Source organism: Narcine bancroftii, chromosome 10, assembly GCF_036971445.1.
Source record: "Narcine bancroftii isolate sNarBan1 chromosome 10, sNarBan1.hap1, whole genome shotgun sequence".
In the NCBI taxonomy this organism is placed as follows: Eukaryota; Metazoa; Chordata; class Chondrichthyes; order Torpediniformes; family Narcinidae; genus Narcine; species Narcine bancroftii.
Window position 1 is genome coordinate 82,572,597 of NC_091478.1, and position 18,436 is coordinate 82,591,032.

General features: G+C 39.3%; 1 protein-coding gene across 10 annotated transcripts in view; it reads right to left on the bottom strand.

Annotated features, from left to right (window-relative positions):
* Positions 1-18,436, bottom strand: part of chd9 (chromodomain helicase DNA binding protein 9) — a 243,818-nt gene that overhangs the window by 181,097 nt on the left and 44,285 nt on the right. For all 10 annotated transcript variants that reach the window (XR_011345802.1, XR_011345801.1, XM_069901582.1 and 7 more), the window contains exon 2: positions 8,087-9,753. Coding sequence is in view for 8 of the 10 variants with exons in the window: in XM_069901582.1 (XP_069757683.1) it covers positions 8,087-9,577 (1,491 nt within the window). In the remaining 2 variants the exon portion in view is untranslated. The remainder of the gene's footprint in view (positions 1-8,086; positions 9,754-18,436) is intronic.

The following is an 18,436-nucleotide window of genomic DNA, read 5'->3' on the forward strand; positions in this document are numbered from 1 at the left end:
AATCAGATTTGGGAAAGTTGCTGGAATTTGTTGTTAGCAGCTGAACATTTAGTCAAATATAAACCAGTCAGATGGAGGATTGTAAATTTTTCAGAAATTAATTATGATTCCTGAGCATGTCACATATTTTGGGAAGGTCACAGGCCTTGTAGCTAAAATTGGGTCTATTGGTATTATTTATACCCGATGTAGGTTCCAAATAAGATGCTGATAACCAAAATGAGAGAATGCAGAATTGGGGGCCACCTATTTACTTGGAACCATGTAAACCATGATGTGGCTATACATATTATCCAACAGTCTATATTAGAATTTCATTTCTTCATGACTTAAATGAAAAATTTGAGTTTTCTGATAACATTAGCAGCACGGTAAATAATGCCAGAACTATGAATAATGAACAAAAATAATGAATAACTTTGAAGTGAGTTGTTAGAGAAGGTGGGCTAATCTGGAGCTGAATTTGGCAAGTGAGGACTGCAAGTGGGATCCCTGAAAGTTGAAGTATTTTATGAATGGCAAAATGCTAATAAATGTAAATGTGCAGACAGACCTGGAGATCCACGTGTAGAAATGAATAAAATATTGTAAAAAAAAACAAAAGTAATTAAGTACTCTAATAAAATATTCACTTTCATGTCATAAAAGTTTCAATCAAGTCCATTGTAAGTTCAGGTTTAGCTGCACAGCTCTCTGGTTTGACCCAAACTGTATTATTGATTTAAGACAGGTGAATCAATCAGAACAGACTATATGGGCTTGTATTCATTCCACAGTGAATAGAAGATTAATGACCAACCTAATTGAGATAATTAAAGGATTTGATGAAGTAGATGGATCTTTTTCCTATTGATATGAAACTTAGAACAATCAGCATAAACTTAAAATTTAAATAGGGCCACTCAGTGTGAGATCTGAAAGAGCTTTTTTAACAAAATGATTACAAATCAAGAAAATTCTTCCCCAAAAACCTTAGAGCAACATTAAAGAAAAGCATTCAACAGTGAATTGGCATGAAATGTTATTTCTAGATTAGCTATCTTTTATACATTTCCAATTTTGACTTTTCAGGAAAAAGTCAAAAGAAACAAAAAATATAGGAACATAAGAATTAAGTAACCTATTCACGTCTTGGCGCCAGCTTCCTTAATACATGACTAATCTGTATTGGAAGGAGGAGCAAAAGGGAGTGGGGCATCTCTCCCATCACAAATTCATGATATAATGACTTTTATTTATGGTGTTCACAAAATTGTGGCCTCACAATGCTAAGGATGAACATTTAAAGCTCTCCAAGAGCTGGCAAATGTAAACTGTGAATGATCCTTTCCTAATAACATCCAGCACCTCTGCTTCCACACTCTTTGACACAATCTACAATTAATCTAGCCTCAAAAGGTTTCAGGGGAAGAAGTTTCTTGATTTTTTATCATTTTCGGCAGCTCCTTTGTTAGCACTTGCTGCTTCACCTGTGACTCAAACGTTGTGCAAGCTACACTTCCTTTTAAATCTATTGAACCAACCAAGATTTGCTGTGAAGTTCTCAAATGTAATCCTCTCCTGTTCGGTCCTTCAAAGTCTCAAAAAGACTTCTTGCCTTCACCTGATTGTTTGTAAGTTTATTGGTATACGTTTTTGAATTTGATCTTCCAGCCACAGCATCAACAACCTTTCCATTTCGTGGATGGGCCCTTGTTGCTTTGTGACAATCATACTCACCAAACCTTTTACTGCTTCACGTATTTTTTTCTTTGTCCTTTAAAATTGTGGAGACTGTTGAATGGGACGAATGTAGGCCACGTGCAATCACGTGAACTTTTTTCCTCCTTCATATTAGTTGATAACCTTTATTTTCAATTCCAAATCGAGCAGCTTCCTCAGCTTCTTGCCAGATCTATCAACGGGGGTTGGGGTTTTCATCTTGCTCACCATCTTCTTTGGTAAGCTTACTGAATAGCACCCAAGAGATAGTCGCTATCATATGCATGCGCAGACTTTTTATTGGCCATATTTACAGATGGTCATAAGTCGCATCGGTTGTAAGTTGGGGACTACCTTAGTAGGCATTGCTAACCACCAAATTGGGAAATAATTACTAATGTTAGTACCAGATGAATTTGCATTAGAGGACATGGATAGAGATGTAGTAAACACAAACAATTTGTTGTTTTGAATTCTTACATAGTACAAAGCTTTGATGTGGTACAGCTAAATAGCAAATTATTGGGTGGTTTGGAAAATAAAGTGAATGGTTGGCAGACAGGAGTTTCCCCAGAGAACAGCCCAAAGGGTGCCTTGCCAGCAATGTAATCAGAATAAATTTACCCTGAAGCGATGTGCTACACACAGAGCGGGAACAAACAGACATACTCAGTTGGAGCTGTAGTTTAAAACTGACTTTTACACACCTCCTGTTCCCAGCACTCTCCCCGGAAGTGATGTCACCCATGCCTATAAAAAGACACTTCGCGCACATAGGTTTTGCTCCGCAATAAAGAGGGGGAAAACCCAGCGCCAGCCATCATTATCGACTGTTCGACCACGTATTTAGTGAGCCACCACAACTCAATGCTTTCCATTGGAAATTCCCATGCTAGCATTTATGAGGAAGCGTTGATACAGGAGTGTAAAAGAAACACATTACAACAGGAAGCAAGGTAGGAGGGAGATTCAGACAACAAATTCCAAATCCTGGGATTGAGACAAAATCTTGCAAAGCTGCAAATTGTGGGGAAGGGAGGAAGATCACACACTGCCAAACAGGCAAGGGAATGCAAAACTAGGCCTTCCAGACCAACAAATTAAATGTGTAACTCTTTCCCAGTTCAGCACAAAAATTATTCAAAACCCCATGTTTCAGAGCATGGCAAATATATTAAAACAGCTTGAATAACTCACTACAAACAAAAATTTGTAGGTGAAAACAGAATTACACCGACCAAAATCTGATCATGAACAACTGCACATTTCCAAATAAAACTTTGTCTCTTGGACAAAAGGACAAAGAAATACCTCATAGCAAACACAATTGAGCAAACATTTCTGTCAACTAGTTTCCCAGGTGCATCTTTGCAAAGCCAACTTCAGTTTCACAAATACTCGGCTGACATTTGAAGTACCTGAACAACATGTATTTTTTTACTCATGTAATTTCCTTTATTCTCAAGTAATCCGTATAAAATTCTAACAAATACTCCTGTTTTCTGGAACTAAACTGCACCACTCCAAGCAGATATTATAAGCTTCTCCTGCAGATGTACCCAGGTCAGCCCAGAGCGACAGTTATGTCATCAGTGTCAAAAATTTGAATTAGATAGCAATATTATCAATATGAAGCAAGGGGATCAAGCTCTATAAGCATTGAAAATTAATTACCATTATATTTATATTTTTCTTGCTGCAGTTTCTAAAATTGATTGGTAAAAAGTGAAGTGGTATTAAATGGCACTGATTTGCTCATGTTTTCCAGATAGTAGCTGAGTGCAACTTGCCAATCTGCTTTCTTTTATATTTAGGGTATTCTTGTGTCGCATACATACTTCCAAAAATATAGAACCTAGAACATGTTCCCTATTTCTAATTACTCTCCTGTGATGCAGAAAGAATATAGGAAGTGAATAGGTGCCTGTGGTAGGGAATGTGGTGATGGAGGAATCAGAACAGTGTGGTGTAGAAGGTAGTGATTGGGGAATGCGGTGGGGAAAAGTCAGAGCAGGGTGGTGTGGAGGTATGATTGGGGCCTGTGGTGGTGGTGGGGGAGTCAGAGGAGGGTGATGTGGAGGAGTGACTGCAGCCCTATGGTGGGGAAAGAGGTGGTGGATTCAGAGCAGAGTGGTGTGAAAGAGGCCTGTGGTGAGAGAATGGTGATGGAGGAGTCAGAGCAGGATTTTGTGAAGGAGTGACTACGGGTCTGTGGAGGGGAATCACAGCAGGGTGGTGTGGAAGATCGTGTTGGGGCCTGTGATGGGGGAAAGTCACAGTAGGGTGGTGTGGGGGAGAAATGACTGAATGTTCCAATTCCACAACTTGGCAACTGATCACTAGATGACATCAGACAAATCTAACAACATATTGCAGATTTCAGGTTGGAAAGAAAGTAGAATTCAAATTTAAAAAGTATTGTACTTTATCATTATATTTATCGATTTCATGAACACCAAACATAGTTAACGTAGTGAGAAATTTAATTCTGAACATGGATACAAGAGTCCTTTAGATTCTCTCTGCACTACAACTGGACCTGTTTGTTTACACTACTATTAAAAATCAAACTTAGGGAAAGGTTTGGAGCATAGTGAAACATTTTATGTAAATTACATCTTTTGTAAAAATTCTTCAGTGTTTAACTTCCTTGAAATTGAATGGGCAAATAGAGAGTGTCAATGGATGCTGGTATAGCAATGTGCCAGTTAAATCCTGTTCCATCAAGTCTGTCAAACAGTTCATGCAGTTACCAGAGTTCAACTGTGTTCCACGAAAGGAATGTCTGAATAAATGCATGAATTACTTGATTAGGAATTCTGGCCAATGAACAGGGTAACATTGGTGCATATGGCAAACAAGTCTTAACAAGTGCCAAATGATCTTGTAATAATAAAATTGCAGATTTGTTTAGCTTTCAATTGCCAAGAAGCACCTTGTCATGGGCTTTGCCAATCACAATAGTTATCTTCATTCCAACAAGGTGATAGAAAACATTTAAAGAAAACTCTTATTCAGCTTTGTTTATTCATTGCCCCCTCATCAATTGCCTTCCATGTTTCACGAACCCTGTGGGACGTTTTCCTGGCAGTTTGACACAAAAGCTAAGCCTAACCTGGTCACATCCATATTTCAGGTTAGCATGCTCCACTGTGATCTTACTTTCCCTTACTTTGGGCTCCAAGGTACAAAAAGCTCTAATATACAGTCAATCCAAAAGAAATGTACAGGAGAGAGAGAGAGAGAGAGAGAGAGAGAGAGAGAGAGAGAGAGAGAGAGAGAGAGAGAGAGAGAGAGAGAGAGAGAGAGCCGGCAGCGCGAGTCGGGCGGGCGAGAGACCGGCAGCGCGAGTCGGGCGGGCGAGAGACCGGCAGCGCGAGTCGGGCGGGCGAGAGACCGGCAGCGCGAGTCGGGCGGGCGAGAGACCGGCAGCGCGAGTCGGGCGGGCGAGAGACCGGCAGCGCGAGTCGGGCGGGCGAGAGACCGGCAGCGCGAGTCGGGCGGGCGAGAGACCGGCAGCGCGAGTCGGGCGGGCGAGAGACCGGCAGCGCGAGTCGGGCGGGCGAGAGACCGGCAGCGCGAGTCGGGCGGGCGAGAGACCGGCAGCGCGAGTCGGGCGGGCGAGAGACCGGCAGCGCGAGTCGGGCGGGCGAGAGACCGGCAGCGCGAGTCGGGCGGGCGAGAGACCGGCAGCGCGAGTCGGGCGGGCGAGAGACCGGCAGCGCGAGTCGGGCGGGCGAGAGACCGGCAGCGCGAGTCGGGCGGGCGAGAGACCGGCAGCGCGAGTCGGGCGGGCGAGAGACCGGCAGCGCGAGTCGGGCGGGCGAGAGACCGGCAGCGCGAGTCGGGCGGGCGAGAGACCGGCAGCGCGAGTCGGGCGGGCGAGAGACCGGCAGCGCGAGTCGGGCGGGCGAGCGACTGGCAGCGCAACTGGAAGGGGGTGGGGGTAGATATGGCAGCACAATTCAGGAGGTCTTAAATCTGGCTTTCTGAAATCCAGAAAAATCCGAAATTCAGAACACACTGTCTCCCAAGGATTCCGGATAAAGGATTGTGTACCTGAACTATCATTGATATCCTGATCAAATATTACAATTGTTTTTGCTTTTATTGGGAAACTTTTGAACAATATCTTCAATAAAAGTACCTCATAATTGAGTGATTGTGCAAGTGTGGGCTTGTCTACGTTTGGCCACATCAAATGATTTTTGTTTTATTTTATGACAATATTCCAGCAGCATCCTATATTTAAAAAAAGCCATTACACAGCAGTTGAAACTATCCTTTCTTCCCCCCCTTCCCACCCCCTTCATAATTGATGATTCAATTCAATTATCACTTTAGCATTTGTGCACATCGGCAGACATATTCACATTCACTAATAATTTAAACAAGTGTCAACTTGCAATGTGAAGTTGCAAATGTGTTCTGGAGCATAATGATTAAATTATTGGATTAAAAGGCAGAGTTTGGGTACAGAAGTTTGAATCCCACCATGAGTTGTTCTTTTTTAAAAAAAACTAACTAAATAAATCTGGAATTAAAATAAACAGACCCCATAATGGCAACCACTGGAGTATCATAAAAACCCATCTGATTTGCTGATGGCTTTCAGAAAAGGAAAGGAAATTTGCTGATGGCTTTCAGAAAAGGAAATGCTAAATGTAATCCTCAAGAATTGTGGTTGACTCTCAATAGGACGAATATTAAAAAGCCAACATTGTCAGTGACATCTGCACCCCAGGACTGAAAAATAGGAAAGCTTTGAGAGGCGGGGGGCGGGGGGAAGGGTGGGAAGAGATTTTCAAGATCTAATCTAGAATTGTCAGTTAATTGACTCAAATTTTAAAAACTTGAACTTGGATTGAATCAGTTTTACACTTAAACACCAGAAATTGTGGATTCCCCAAGATCTTTTGCAGTAGTTGGATCATTCCACTCTCATTTTGGAAGGTCTGAGCACTCTCACTTGGAGCATCCTTTTTTTCTCCTTGGATAATTTATGCAAGTTACTACCATAGGAATCAACTCTTTTTTTTTTTTTTACACAATTTTATCTGTCTTGCCTGCACATCAGCCCCAATTTTTGAATTTTTAATTCCACAATTAAATGTGGCCTTACCTGCCTGTCAACCATATGCTGGTGATAAAAGAATGCAAAAGTAACCATCTGAAGAGAGCTTCAAAACAAAAATAGATGCAATACTCCAATAAAATGTATAATGAAAGAAAAACATCTCTGTAAACGTCACGGTATCATCAGCTGTAATCACTTCAGGAAATCTGTCAGTACTACCCAAAGTGACCACTAATTGTCCACAAAATTTAAAGACCATCACTCTAGGTGTTTTACAAGATTAGAAAAGTAATCTTCCATGTACTTAAAGTATTCATTTAGTACTGGTTGTACTCACCCAAACCCACTTCCAGTCAGGTTACCTTCCTAGTGAAGAAGTTCTAATTCATTAAATTGATCCCCAGAATAAACAATCAGTAACCTAATTTCACATTTCTTTAAATTTAACAAACTATATCACCACTGCAGTCCATGAACCTTCACTAAATCTGGCATCCCCAGACTTAAAAGTGTACAATACCTGGCAATGAACAGAATCTGGAGATTGTAATACGACCATTAAACTTCTCTCTTGCTTGTTATTTTACATCCCAACTAATCTGAACACTTTTAATATGCATATCAAAAGAAGAGTCCTGTAGCTAACTGATAATTCAGGAATTGTAGAAAACCTCATATTGCTAACCAAAATGTTATCTTGCCCTTCACCTTCCTTTGAGCTTCACAACATTGATGAATTTGACCATCAATTGCCCATTAAACACACCATGGAGTTCCATGTCTAATAGTACAAGCATCCTTTTAAAAAGGTGATAATTGTTCATGCTCTCACCCAGAAAGTGAAAAAAATATGCACCTATAAATTGATTTTTTTTTAATGAACGACAATTGTTTTTTTTTAATTACTTATTTCAGCATTTTTCTATCTTATTCCTCCTCCTGTATCTTATTTGACACAGAATTCATCCATTTTGTTTCAAATTCCTTTCATATGTTGTCGTATTTCTTAATCCATTTATCTCACGGTCAAGTTGATTTATATTGACCCATTGGTACTCAGAGTACCCAATGTCTATGGTACAATCAACTCATGTTTTCAGCAAACTTGGGACAAAAATTTTAGATCTCAATCATGCATAAACCAATTGGTGTTTTGAAGGATGAACTCTGCTCCAGCAACACTTTTTCTTTCAAAATAAAAAGCTCAAAAATTGTTTTATTTGAAGTTTAACTGCAGCACAATTACATTGGCAGCTGAAAATAAAATTTCAAAATTTAACCTAAATGCAGAAGAGTTTAATTACAAACCTGCAAAGTCAACTGTTGCCAATGTTGAGAAAGGATGCGACTGATGGTAGCTGGTTCTTGATGCATCTGGCGCTGGATACCCATCTTCTTTTGTATGTTTGGGTGTTGCTGCATCTGTTGTGGAACCATTGATCTTGGAACAGTGGGTGAATCTCTCTGACCCAAACCAGGGTTTCCAAAAGGTGTTAATAGCTGTTCCTGATAAACATCCTCCGTATCCATCCTTGTCAAGGGATGAGTCTGACGATCTGGAAGCGGATTTCCCTGTAGAGATGAAATGCCAGCAGATTTCCTTTGAGCTGATGCATTAGAAATTCTCACTTTAGATGCTGAACTGGTTGTGATTGGCACATCAGTTTGAACAGAGGACATACTTGAAGGACTGAAATTTCCCTGAGAGTTTACAGAATGCATAGGCTGCAGAACCTTTTGTTTAGCAGGACTGTTTGGGCTGAGCATATGATGTACTGATTCTTGGTTGGTCCCTGCTGGCACTGTGAATGAATCGCTCCCAGGGAAGCATGTCATCCCCTGGGTAACCTGATGAGAAGAAAGAATTGCAGTCGATGTCAAATTGTTGCCGTTAGCGAGGCTGTTATTTGGGTAGGAATACTGAGGGGTAAACTGGTTTGAGCTGTTGATTGAGCAAGTGGTCATTTCTCGTGAAGAGCTCACAAAGCTGACACTTTGATGTAAACCACCATGATTGGCACTGCCCGTGAATTGAATGGGATGTACAGGATTCACAGTGGTGGCTGGTTGGTTAAACTGCTGCACTGTAGCAGGGTGCTGAGTGGATGAACTAACAGTTGTGGTTGGTTGGCCAATGTGGGTCAGGTGAGATGAAGCTGATCCATGGACACCCATGAACTGATTGCCTTGATTTAGAGTTTTCTGTCCGGTAGTGAAATGGTTCATACTTTGCTGAGGCTGAACTGATGCAGGTTGCTGTTGTTGAGGGTTCGACTGATGCAGAGCAAAATCATGGTGCGTTAAAAAAGGGGCCATTTGCTGCATGGGCTGTGAATGACCTTGCAAAGTATGGAATGGTGATCCATTCTGATTTGAAATCGGGCTTTGGTGACCCCACATTGGACTTCCATCGACAAATGACTGAGCACTATTCTCATTATGGGCAGAAGGAAACAGGCCATTTGTCTGATTTTGATGATCAGGTGAACAATGAAATTGGGAACGTGGAGACAGTACATTAGTCTCATTACTACTGCCCACCAAATTAAACGGCTGGTTCACTTGAAGTTTCAATGAATCAAATGACTGTAACGATTCAAAATTTATTTTTTCTGGCGTCTGTGTCTCTGGTACATGATGCAATGGCTCAACTTGCAAAGGTTCAAAATCTGCACTAAGGTTTAGTTCATCAACCAACGAAACTGGTCCTGTTTGTGAAAATCCATCGTCTGTCAAGCCTTCCAATCCTCCACCAAATAAATTGGCATCATCCAAAAAATCCATGATGGGATCAGTCATCTTGATTCATTTACTGCTTGGCAGTAATCAACACTTTGTTCCAAGTGTGCTCACTTCAGCTACTCTGCAGTGAGTAGCAATACTTCTTAAACCATTCAACAACTAATCCATTGCCTGTCACTTTCTATCCACTTAAGTCATGCAGACACTTCTGTAATGCAGCACCCAGAAAGTTCCTTTAAAAATAAAGAAAAGATGAATTAAATAATGCACTGCTTTTTGTATTGTATGAGCCACATTGGCATCAACTAAACAGTGATCTTCACGTGCTTAGATGCTTCAATACACCCATCATGACCCAGACCTGTGGCTACATCAGCTCACACATTACATTTCCACTTCAATCTATCCATTCCCATCCCACCTCCAAGAATCCATAGAGGCTAACAGAGTTTACCACCAAAGTGAAATGTGGTAAATACTCAGCTGGTTGGACTTTGTTGGAGCAAAGAATTAGTATTTCATGTCAATCTACTTCTCTTTTCACAGATGCCATCAGAACAGAGTTTAGTGCAAATAAATTACCAGTACTTACAAATCATATTTTGTGTACATATAAAATTGTACTATTTATGAGGACACACATGGATTACATTACAGCATTGCAAAAAGACTATGGAATTAAGCCCAGTTTTCCTGACCTGAATCTAATGATAGATACTTATATGTAGTGGTCACTGAATTGTACACCAGTAATTGTTTGCAAATTATGCAAGTACAATCACTCACAGAATTTTCAGAATAAATACAAACTTCCCCAGCTAAAGAATCCATTTTAAATGAAAGTAAAATAATGGGAATGCACAACCGATGTGGTGCAAAGAACAAAGCAGAAGAATAGGTGACCACTCTGGGTATGAACTGCCAGCTCTTAAAGATTCTGCACTCAAACTTTAATCTATTTTTTTTCTCCTACTAATCCTTAAATGTGTATTTCAAGCACATTTTCTGGTCAATTTATTTGTTATATTCCTACATTTTTTTAAATTTTCTTACTTTTGCATAATTTTATCTGATCTGCATTCTCCACATTGTATAACACATTAAGTCAAAGGAAACTTGATGATCGATTTGCCAGAAGTACTATCCAACGCAGCCAAATCTAGATCCTTAAATGTCTGATTTACATTAGAACCCAGAGTGAAGTTCAGCAAGTAGCCTTGAAGGAAGACACCAAACTTCTTCCTGAAATGCAGTAGCATTGAGAAAATTCTTCATTACCCATTTGTCTAACCATTGATTCAATGTTTACACCACAGAAAATAAGTAACTATTGAAGCAGCCGAAAATTGCTTTGTGTAGGAGATTTAACAGTTAAAACAACTGGCTTGGCTGAAATTGGGAAGCAACAGGTGAAAATAAAGATGTGGCAAGAAAAATAGTTAACATTTCAGATGAATATCCTTCAGGTTTTGAAAGCTGGATATATCCATTATTAAGCAGAGGGAAATTCCAAAATAATAGAAAACCTACGACCATGCAGCAATTCTGACAGAATGTCTCTGATTTCGGTCACAATCATTGTCATGTACTCCTCTTCTAAGAGCCTTAGTAACTCAAAACTAAGCTTTGCTGGACAACAAGAAGAAATACGAAGGATTCAGTCCTCACTCAAATGCACAAGATAACCAGTTTTTGGAATCATGGAACACAAACATCAACTATAAGATGGAGAGGACTTGGCAAATAAATTCAAGGTGCAACAGAATTTGAATCCATGCAAAACTGGGAATATCAGCAATAAATATAGAATTAAAATTGGACACTATAGACCGCAGATGCTGGAATCTGGAGCAAAACCACATTTGCTGGAGGAAACTCAGCAGATCAAGCAGCATCAGTGAAGAGAAAGACAATGGTTGCCGCTTCAGGTCAGAACCCTTCACAAAAATGAACAAGTGGAAGAGCCAGTGGGGCAAGTTTCGGTCCATTCTCATTTGTGCCTTGGACAATGTTATCAGTACTTTCTCACTGGATCACAGCAACAAGTACAATGCAGATACAAGTTTCTGTTGGCTCAACTCAGGTTATTTTGTCATCCAGTCGCGCTCTTTGATCAAAGGGATATCTGTCTAATCAATAAGATAACTCCTTGGAATATCAGATTCAAAATCCCCTCAAGTTCTATACATTTCAGTGACACCCATCGATGCTTGCTTCAACTGATGCACAACAACAACCACTAATCACCAAATTAGTCAAGTTGAGCTACACAACCACATTCCTTCAGGCTTACTGGGTTAACATCGTATAAAAGTGTTCAATATTGTGAAAAATTGTACCATTTCTAAACATATTTCATGAGGCATACGCATGACAACAATCATGGACAATATGATTGTCAATGCAGAAGTCCAAAACTTTGGATGGCAGAAATCCATACCATTGGACTTTTCAAAAACTCTCAAATTTAGTGGGCTTTTGCGTGCCTGCATGTGTCAAATGCACAGCAGCCACAAGCGACTATGCTTAATACAGATAATCTTATCATAAAGAAATTTAAACACAGACTCAGTCAACGCAGCTCGGCCAGCATGAAGCTTCTCTCCCTACTCCGCAAGAGGAAGGAGGTCAGTCCCTCAGCCCTCGGTCACCCCTACGTCCCTCAAAACCTCGGTCACCCCTCCGTCCCTCAACCCTCAGATACCTAGTCCCTTAACCGACAGCCTCTCAACCCTTCACTCAAATCTTCAATTAGCCTCCCTCCCTTTCCCTTCCAAAGTCAGGGTTACCCTGCCTCATGAACCCTCCTTCCAATCTCATCCTGATCAGGACTCATCTCCGCCGGACCCGTTTTAGTTTTGTTATATAAAAAAAAAGAAAAGAAATTTAAACACTATTTCAAGCATTACATGCTCTTTTTATGGAAAGATTTATGTTTACATTTTTGTCAAGTGTTAACTTTATTTTTCTTTAAAACTGCTCTTTTTGATAAATGAAGCATGCTGCATTTGCTCATGAGGAAACTATCTACATTTACCCATTCATCTTTATTCCTCCTTAAATTTGAATTTTAGAAGTACTACCCGAGAATCCAGAAAATCTGAAATTCCAAACCAACTCAATCCTCGAGTAGTCCAGATCTTAGGACTTCTTCGGTTTATTGCTGCATTTAGCAGAAATTTCTAACTCAACTATAATGACACCCTGTTTGTTTTTATTGCAGATCATATGTTTTGAGTTGGTCATTCAAAGAGGGCACATCAGTGACCACAAGCCAATTGTTTTCTTTCTCCCTTTGCTCAGTATGAAACTGCAATGTACAAGTTAATACTCTCATTCTTGTTTTGAGTGAGGGAACACAAGAACTATATAACCACCTGATGTGAAGAGCAAAACTGTTTCCCTTCTACAACTCAGACTGCCCTATGGAGATGTAATCAAGATGTTACAAAGTACTGATATTCCAGCCTTCAGATAAGATTGTTTAAAAAAAAATACACAGGAACGTGCATGAACCAATTAATTAACTTTGCTATGGGCCTATCACATCATATCCACCCTGGTATTGCCTTTAGGAGGGGAGTAGGGACCGACCTTTGTTCAGCCACTGCTAAATGCAAATTGAAGGCAAGAATAACTTTGTATCACACTCAATTTCTTTACTAAGATCCAATTTAGTCTTGATAGCTCAGTGATTAGAGGTCTGGTCTTGTAAATCAGAGGTCACAAGTTTGTTTCTTGCTGGAGCCTCATTTCTGTGAAGGGCGCTGGACGATATGGCGACTGTCTTCCTGACAATAGACAAAGTTAAAGAATTTCATGTATGTAACATTCTAACTGTAGTGTTACTTGACAATAATGGAACCTTTACCTTCATGGAAATCATCACATTTTAGGTTGAGAAGCAAATGGGGAATCAAGTTACATTTAAATACCATACTCCATTAATCTAATGTTTTCAATGGTTTTAATTTTAGTTTACTGTCTCCAGAAAATAAAATCTGCATATGCGTACAATAAAGACAATTTAATCAAGTACAACCAGCACACATGAATAACACAAATCTTTCCACCTTTGAATTTTTCTTCAATCTTATTCCTAATTCTGATAAACAGTTAACAGTAAACTGCCACCAAACAGAAGAGGTTTCAATCCAGTTATTTATAAATAATAAAAAAGTCCAATCTCCAATTAAAAATTAACAAGTCTCAACCATACATTTCACTTGATCTTCAATGAAATTAACCAAATTTTGGAAAAAAGTTAACATGCAAATTGGCCATGAATTAATGGCAAGTAAACAATATACTATTTTATTATTCAATTTGCAAAAACTGCAAATTGACTCAGGTTTTCTGCAATTTTTCTCAAGGACATTGCACATACTTTTTAAATGCCTATTAAACCTGTCACGACAAAAATAAAACCTTTCCTCTCATTTCTATCAAATTTTCCTGTCTAATCCTCTGTTTTACTCTATTTCATCTATTGTATATGAATTAACCTTTTTTAAATATCCCTCCTTCTTGGTCTTCATATACTCAAGGCCTTCCATCGGAAAGAGAAGGAAATGCTTTCTTTGTCCTTCTCGTCACCAACATCCTGCAGTGTTTCTTATTTCACTTTTCCAGCAAGTTTATCGGCAACATTTTATGTTTGCAATGAAGGGTGCAGGAACAAATCTGATAAAAAGATTTGGTCTGCTCCAGCAAATTCCACTTGCAGCATTCTCAACTACATCTTGCAAGATCAAATTCATTCACAGAATAGACTTCAGGTTATCACTAACACCATGCAAATTGCCTGTTTATTTACAGTTACATCCATGTGCCTTTATTTCATTATGTCAGCCTATAGGTTGAAGCTGGTTTTTAAATTTGATCTTGTGAAGAGATCATAGAGTCACTTTTATACCACCACTGTTTTAGTTTGAATATGGGAGGCTGGCGACTGAGCAAGCTCCTGGAATTTGCACTACTAACACCGGTTCCCTTATCCCCGCAGCAGACCTGCATTCATACACAGGAACCACAACTAACGTTTCACATGTCAGAATTGGAACAGTTCCACTCTGCTGATGCAAGCAGCATCTCTGCTGCTGTTTAGAGAAAGTGGAGGATGTCATGAAATGCTCAATTGTGTGCTTCCTTAAGAATAGAAACACTGATAAACCTGAAAACAAGAGAATAGAGTATACACATTCCTACTTTGCACAAATGCAACATTTCTATAGATGTTAAAATAAAGAAATTAACAAATAATCCCAGAATGTGGATTAATTGTTTTGTCATCATCCGTTTACAGTATGTGGGCGACCCTGGCTGATTCTGGGTTTTCCTGCACTTGTAGGGGGTAAAAAAAAAAGCACAGCATATGTAACTGCAAAGATACACAAAATAGATTGCCTCTAAACTCCCCTCTGATAGAAAAGGGAGTTTAGAGGCACCCTACTTGGTTGACAAATCTCAATTACTTCAAATTCATTGGGAGCCCTTATAATCACAATGAATACTTAGCATTTTTAAAAACTATTATTAAAATTGCATTGTAGAGTCCAAGTCCAACCACACAACAGGTGTTGCAGCCCACCCTGCCATGCTGACCATAAAGTACTCATTTACATTAATCCCATTGACCAGCACTTGGTCCATTGCTACATAATTTTTGGCATTTCAATGACTCATCCAGACGCTCAAATATTGTGAGAGTGCCTGCCCTCACCACCCACTAAGGTGGTGTTCTACATTCCCAATACACTATGAATGGAATAAGTTCTTCCCACAAGTCTACTCTCGGCCCATGCCCTCTAGTTTTATGTAACTCTGCTACGTGGGGAGGGGCGGGGGGGAGTTTCCTTCCATATAGGGTGCAGAGGAGATTCACCAGGTACCCATTCAGCTTCTTCCAGTCCAAACAAACTCAGTTCACCAGCCACTCGTCATCACAGAAAAGCACCATCCAAGGCCACATCCTCACAAATTTCCATTGAACCAGTACAAGGAAAATTGTACCCATTTCACTGAATCACTAAACGATAACATGCAAGTACAGAAAGCAGGTTAACTTTTATTTGAAGAAAATGTGAGTATAAAGAGAGATAACTTATCCAATTATTAATAGTTATGACAACACTGTATCTAGAATATTGTCCATAGGTCCTGTCTACATACAGAAGAAAAATGCTTGTGATAACTGAAGGGCATGAAATTAGTTCCAGGGAGTGTGGGTTTGGCAAATGAGAACAGATCATGACTGGCGCCCATACTTTCAAATGAGAAGAGTAAGAGGTGACCTCATTGAAATTTACCAAAAATTTACCAGCCTTCACATAGATGAGGTGTTGAAGTCTGAAAATAAAGGGTTGACAATTCAACAAACAAGAAATGTTTTCAGTCACAGACTGGTGATTTGTTTGGAACACTCTACCCAAGGTGGTTGTGCATAGTCACCAAATATATTCAAAACAAAGACTGATAGGCTTTTTCTTCGGAAGGAATCTAGTGCATAAAAATGGCACTGAAATAAACGATCAGGCATGATTTCAGTCAATAGCAGAACAAGCACAAGGGGTTGAATGACCTACACTTGCTATTTCTGATGTTGAAATAACACATTGCTCGAGGAGTGAAAGAGAAGGGGTAGGAAAATAAGAGGGAGAAGAAACTTAAGATCAATTCATTCAGGGAACATACAGACTCAAGAAGTTCCACATTTTAACGTGCAGACCACAAATAGCATTGCCGCACAAAAAAATGGGGGAATATCGAATTGGATACTGGAAGATTGGATGAAGAAGCCATTTCCTGGCTGGAGAATTGATTGATTTATCCTCAACTGCTCGTTAACAATCAAACAGAAATATTGTAAAGGCAGAGTTTCCATTTATCCAGCATGGCTTCATTGGCCTTGCATATTTTTGACATCACTAGGAATCCAAACTGATAATCATTTCAAATTATGGCAGATGTCTCACCGAACTCAAAATTTAGGCTTATCAACATTTTGGGGTGGACTTGGACAAGTGAGGATTGGAAAATCAAGCTGAAGTTTAAATTTGGGCCAACATACAGATTGATCCAATTGCCATCTCAATGGTGAGTTAGAAACAAAATGTCTTCCTTTTGTTTTCTGCATCTCATCAGCAAGTTCCAAAATGAGAACTAAAGCAAATCACCTCCAAGTGGTCTTGGAAAAAATTCAACAATTTCACCATAGGAAACATGGTAAAACAGATCATTTGGTGCTCTTGCGCTTTTCACTTTGCACCTTTCCACAAACTGCATGTACTTGTTGACTGTACTAATGGTATGCAGGGTAAAAGAACAGGATGCTTAAAGAAGTATGCCCAACATGTCCACTAGAGCTGATAGTTCACTAGTGAACTGCAAGTTCTAATTTTTACAATTGATTTCAGATTCATTGCCAGAGTAGATAAATAACATCACATGTAACCCTGAAATTCCTTTTTCTGTGGGTGTGGCAGAATTAACAGTGAACAGATAATGAATGTAAACAAACTGATTGTGCAATAGAGAGAACAAACAGAAAATCATTCAGGGCACAAGTAAGAGTCTTTAAATGAGTCTTTGAGTTTATCGTTGAGGAGCTTGATGGTGGAGGGGTAGCAGCTGTTCAGGAACCTGGTGGTGTGAGTCTTGTGGCACCTTTTCCTCTTTCCTGATGGCAGCAGAGAGGACAGAGGTAATTAAAAACAAGTCATCTGTTCAAATCAATGGAAAGCAAACCAACCTTGAAGAAATGTAAAAGGGTTATGAAAAAAAGTTATGCAAATTGTTGTGGATTCATTGGATTCTGCACTTAAAAATGATTTTAATTCTGAATGGATAGACAGTGACAGTGTAAAACTCCTCAGAAACTTCTTTCTTAACAATCTGATGATTTATTCCTTTTAAAAATGGGGAAAATCAAGATACAAAACTGAATTTAATAGACCTAATCATTTACGGGCTATTCTCAGACAATCAGCAATGAAAGCTTCCTGATGGCTTGTGTGGCCTATACTGAACTCCAGGCTAATACAAGTTGACAGATTATGCCCTTTGGGTACAAGCAAATGTTAAGAGAACACAGAGAAGTGATGAGGAATCTAATAATTGACAGTATGTTTTGACTGCATATTCTATCCTCTTCAAGACTAAATATTTTGAACAACCAGGATTTGACACAACTAGTGCATGCCCATCAGAAAATGGGATCAATTCTGTGCATTTTTATATACTTTATTTAAGATAAATTCTGTACATTACAACCAACAGAAAATTTATTTATTTATATTCCTGACATTATATGCAAATATTGGGTTGCAGAAGAGATGATATCTACCTTGGTTTTCTTATGAAAATACAAACAGAAAGAAAAAGATATGTGCACGATGTATAAACTGTCCTCATGAATCCAACAAGCAACCCCATTCTTAATTGTTTGTGATAAATTGAAGTCTGTACAAATGAATCCAATAAATTTCAACTTGACACAAGATGGTTTACACGACCAACCTGAATATATTTTTACCCTCCCAAACAGGAAATTCTGTTTTGCTTTCAGTGAGTCCAATAGTCCTTGAAAAATACAGTAACCTGATAGTCCAAAGGGACATGGATTAAAATTGACTGATCAAATTATGCAAAGATTTACTCAAGTTCACTTCATCATAAGAAATGCTATGGATCCTCTGCACAAGCACAATTCTAAGTGCTTCCTTTGTTCCCTTTTTCCTTCATAATTGAATTTTTCAATCATTCACCCATGCATTCCTCAGATATCCATTTCTATTACAATCACTAATATGCTGTCCAATGTTTCTCCTGTTCACTATAAGGAAATGCTAATTAGTCTTAACTTTTGGACTCTGGCTATTTTTAACCTTTCATCATATATACTCCAGTCTGGATCCA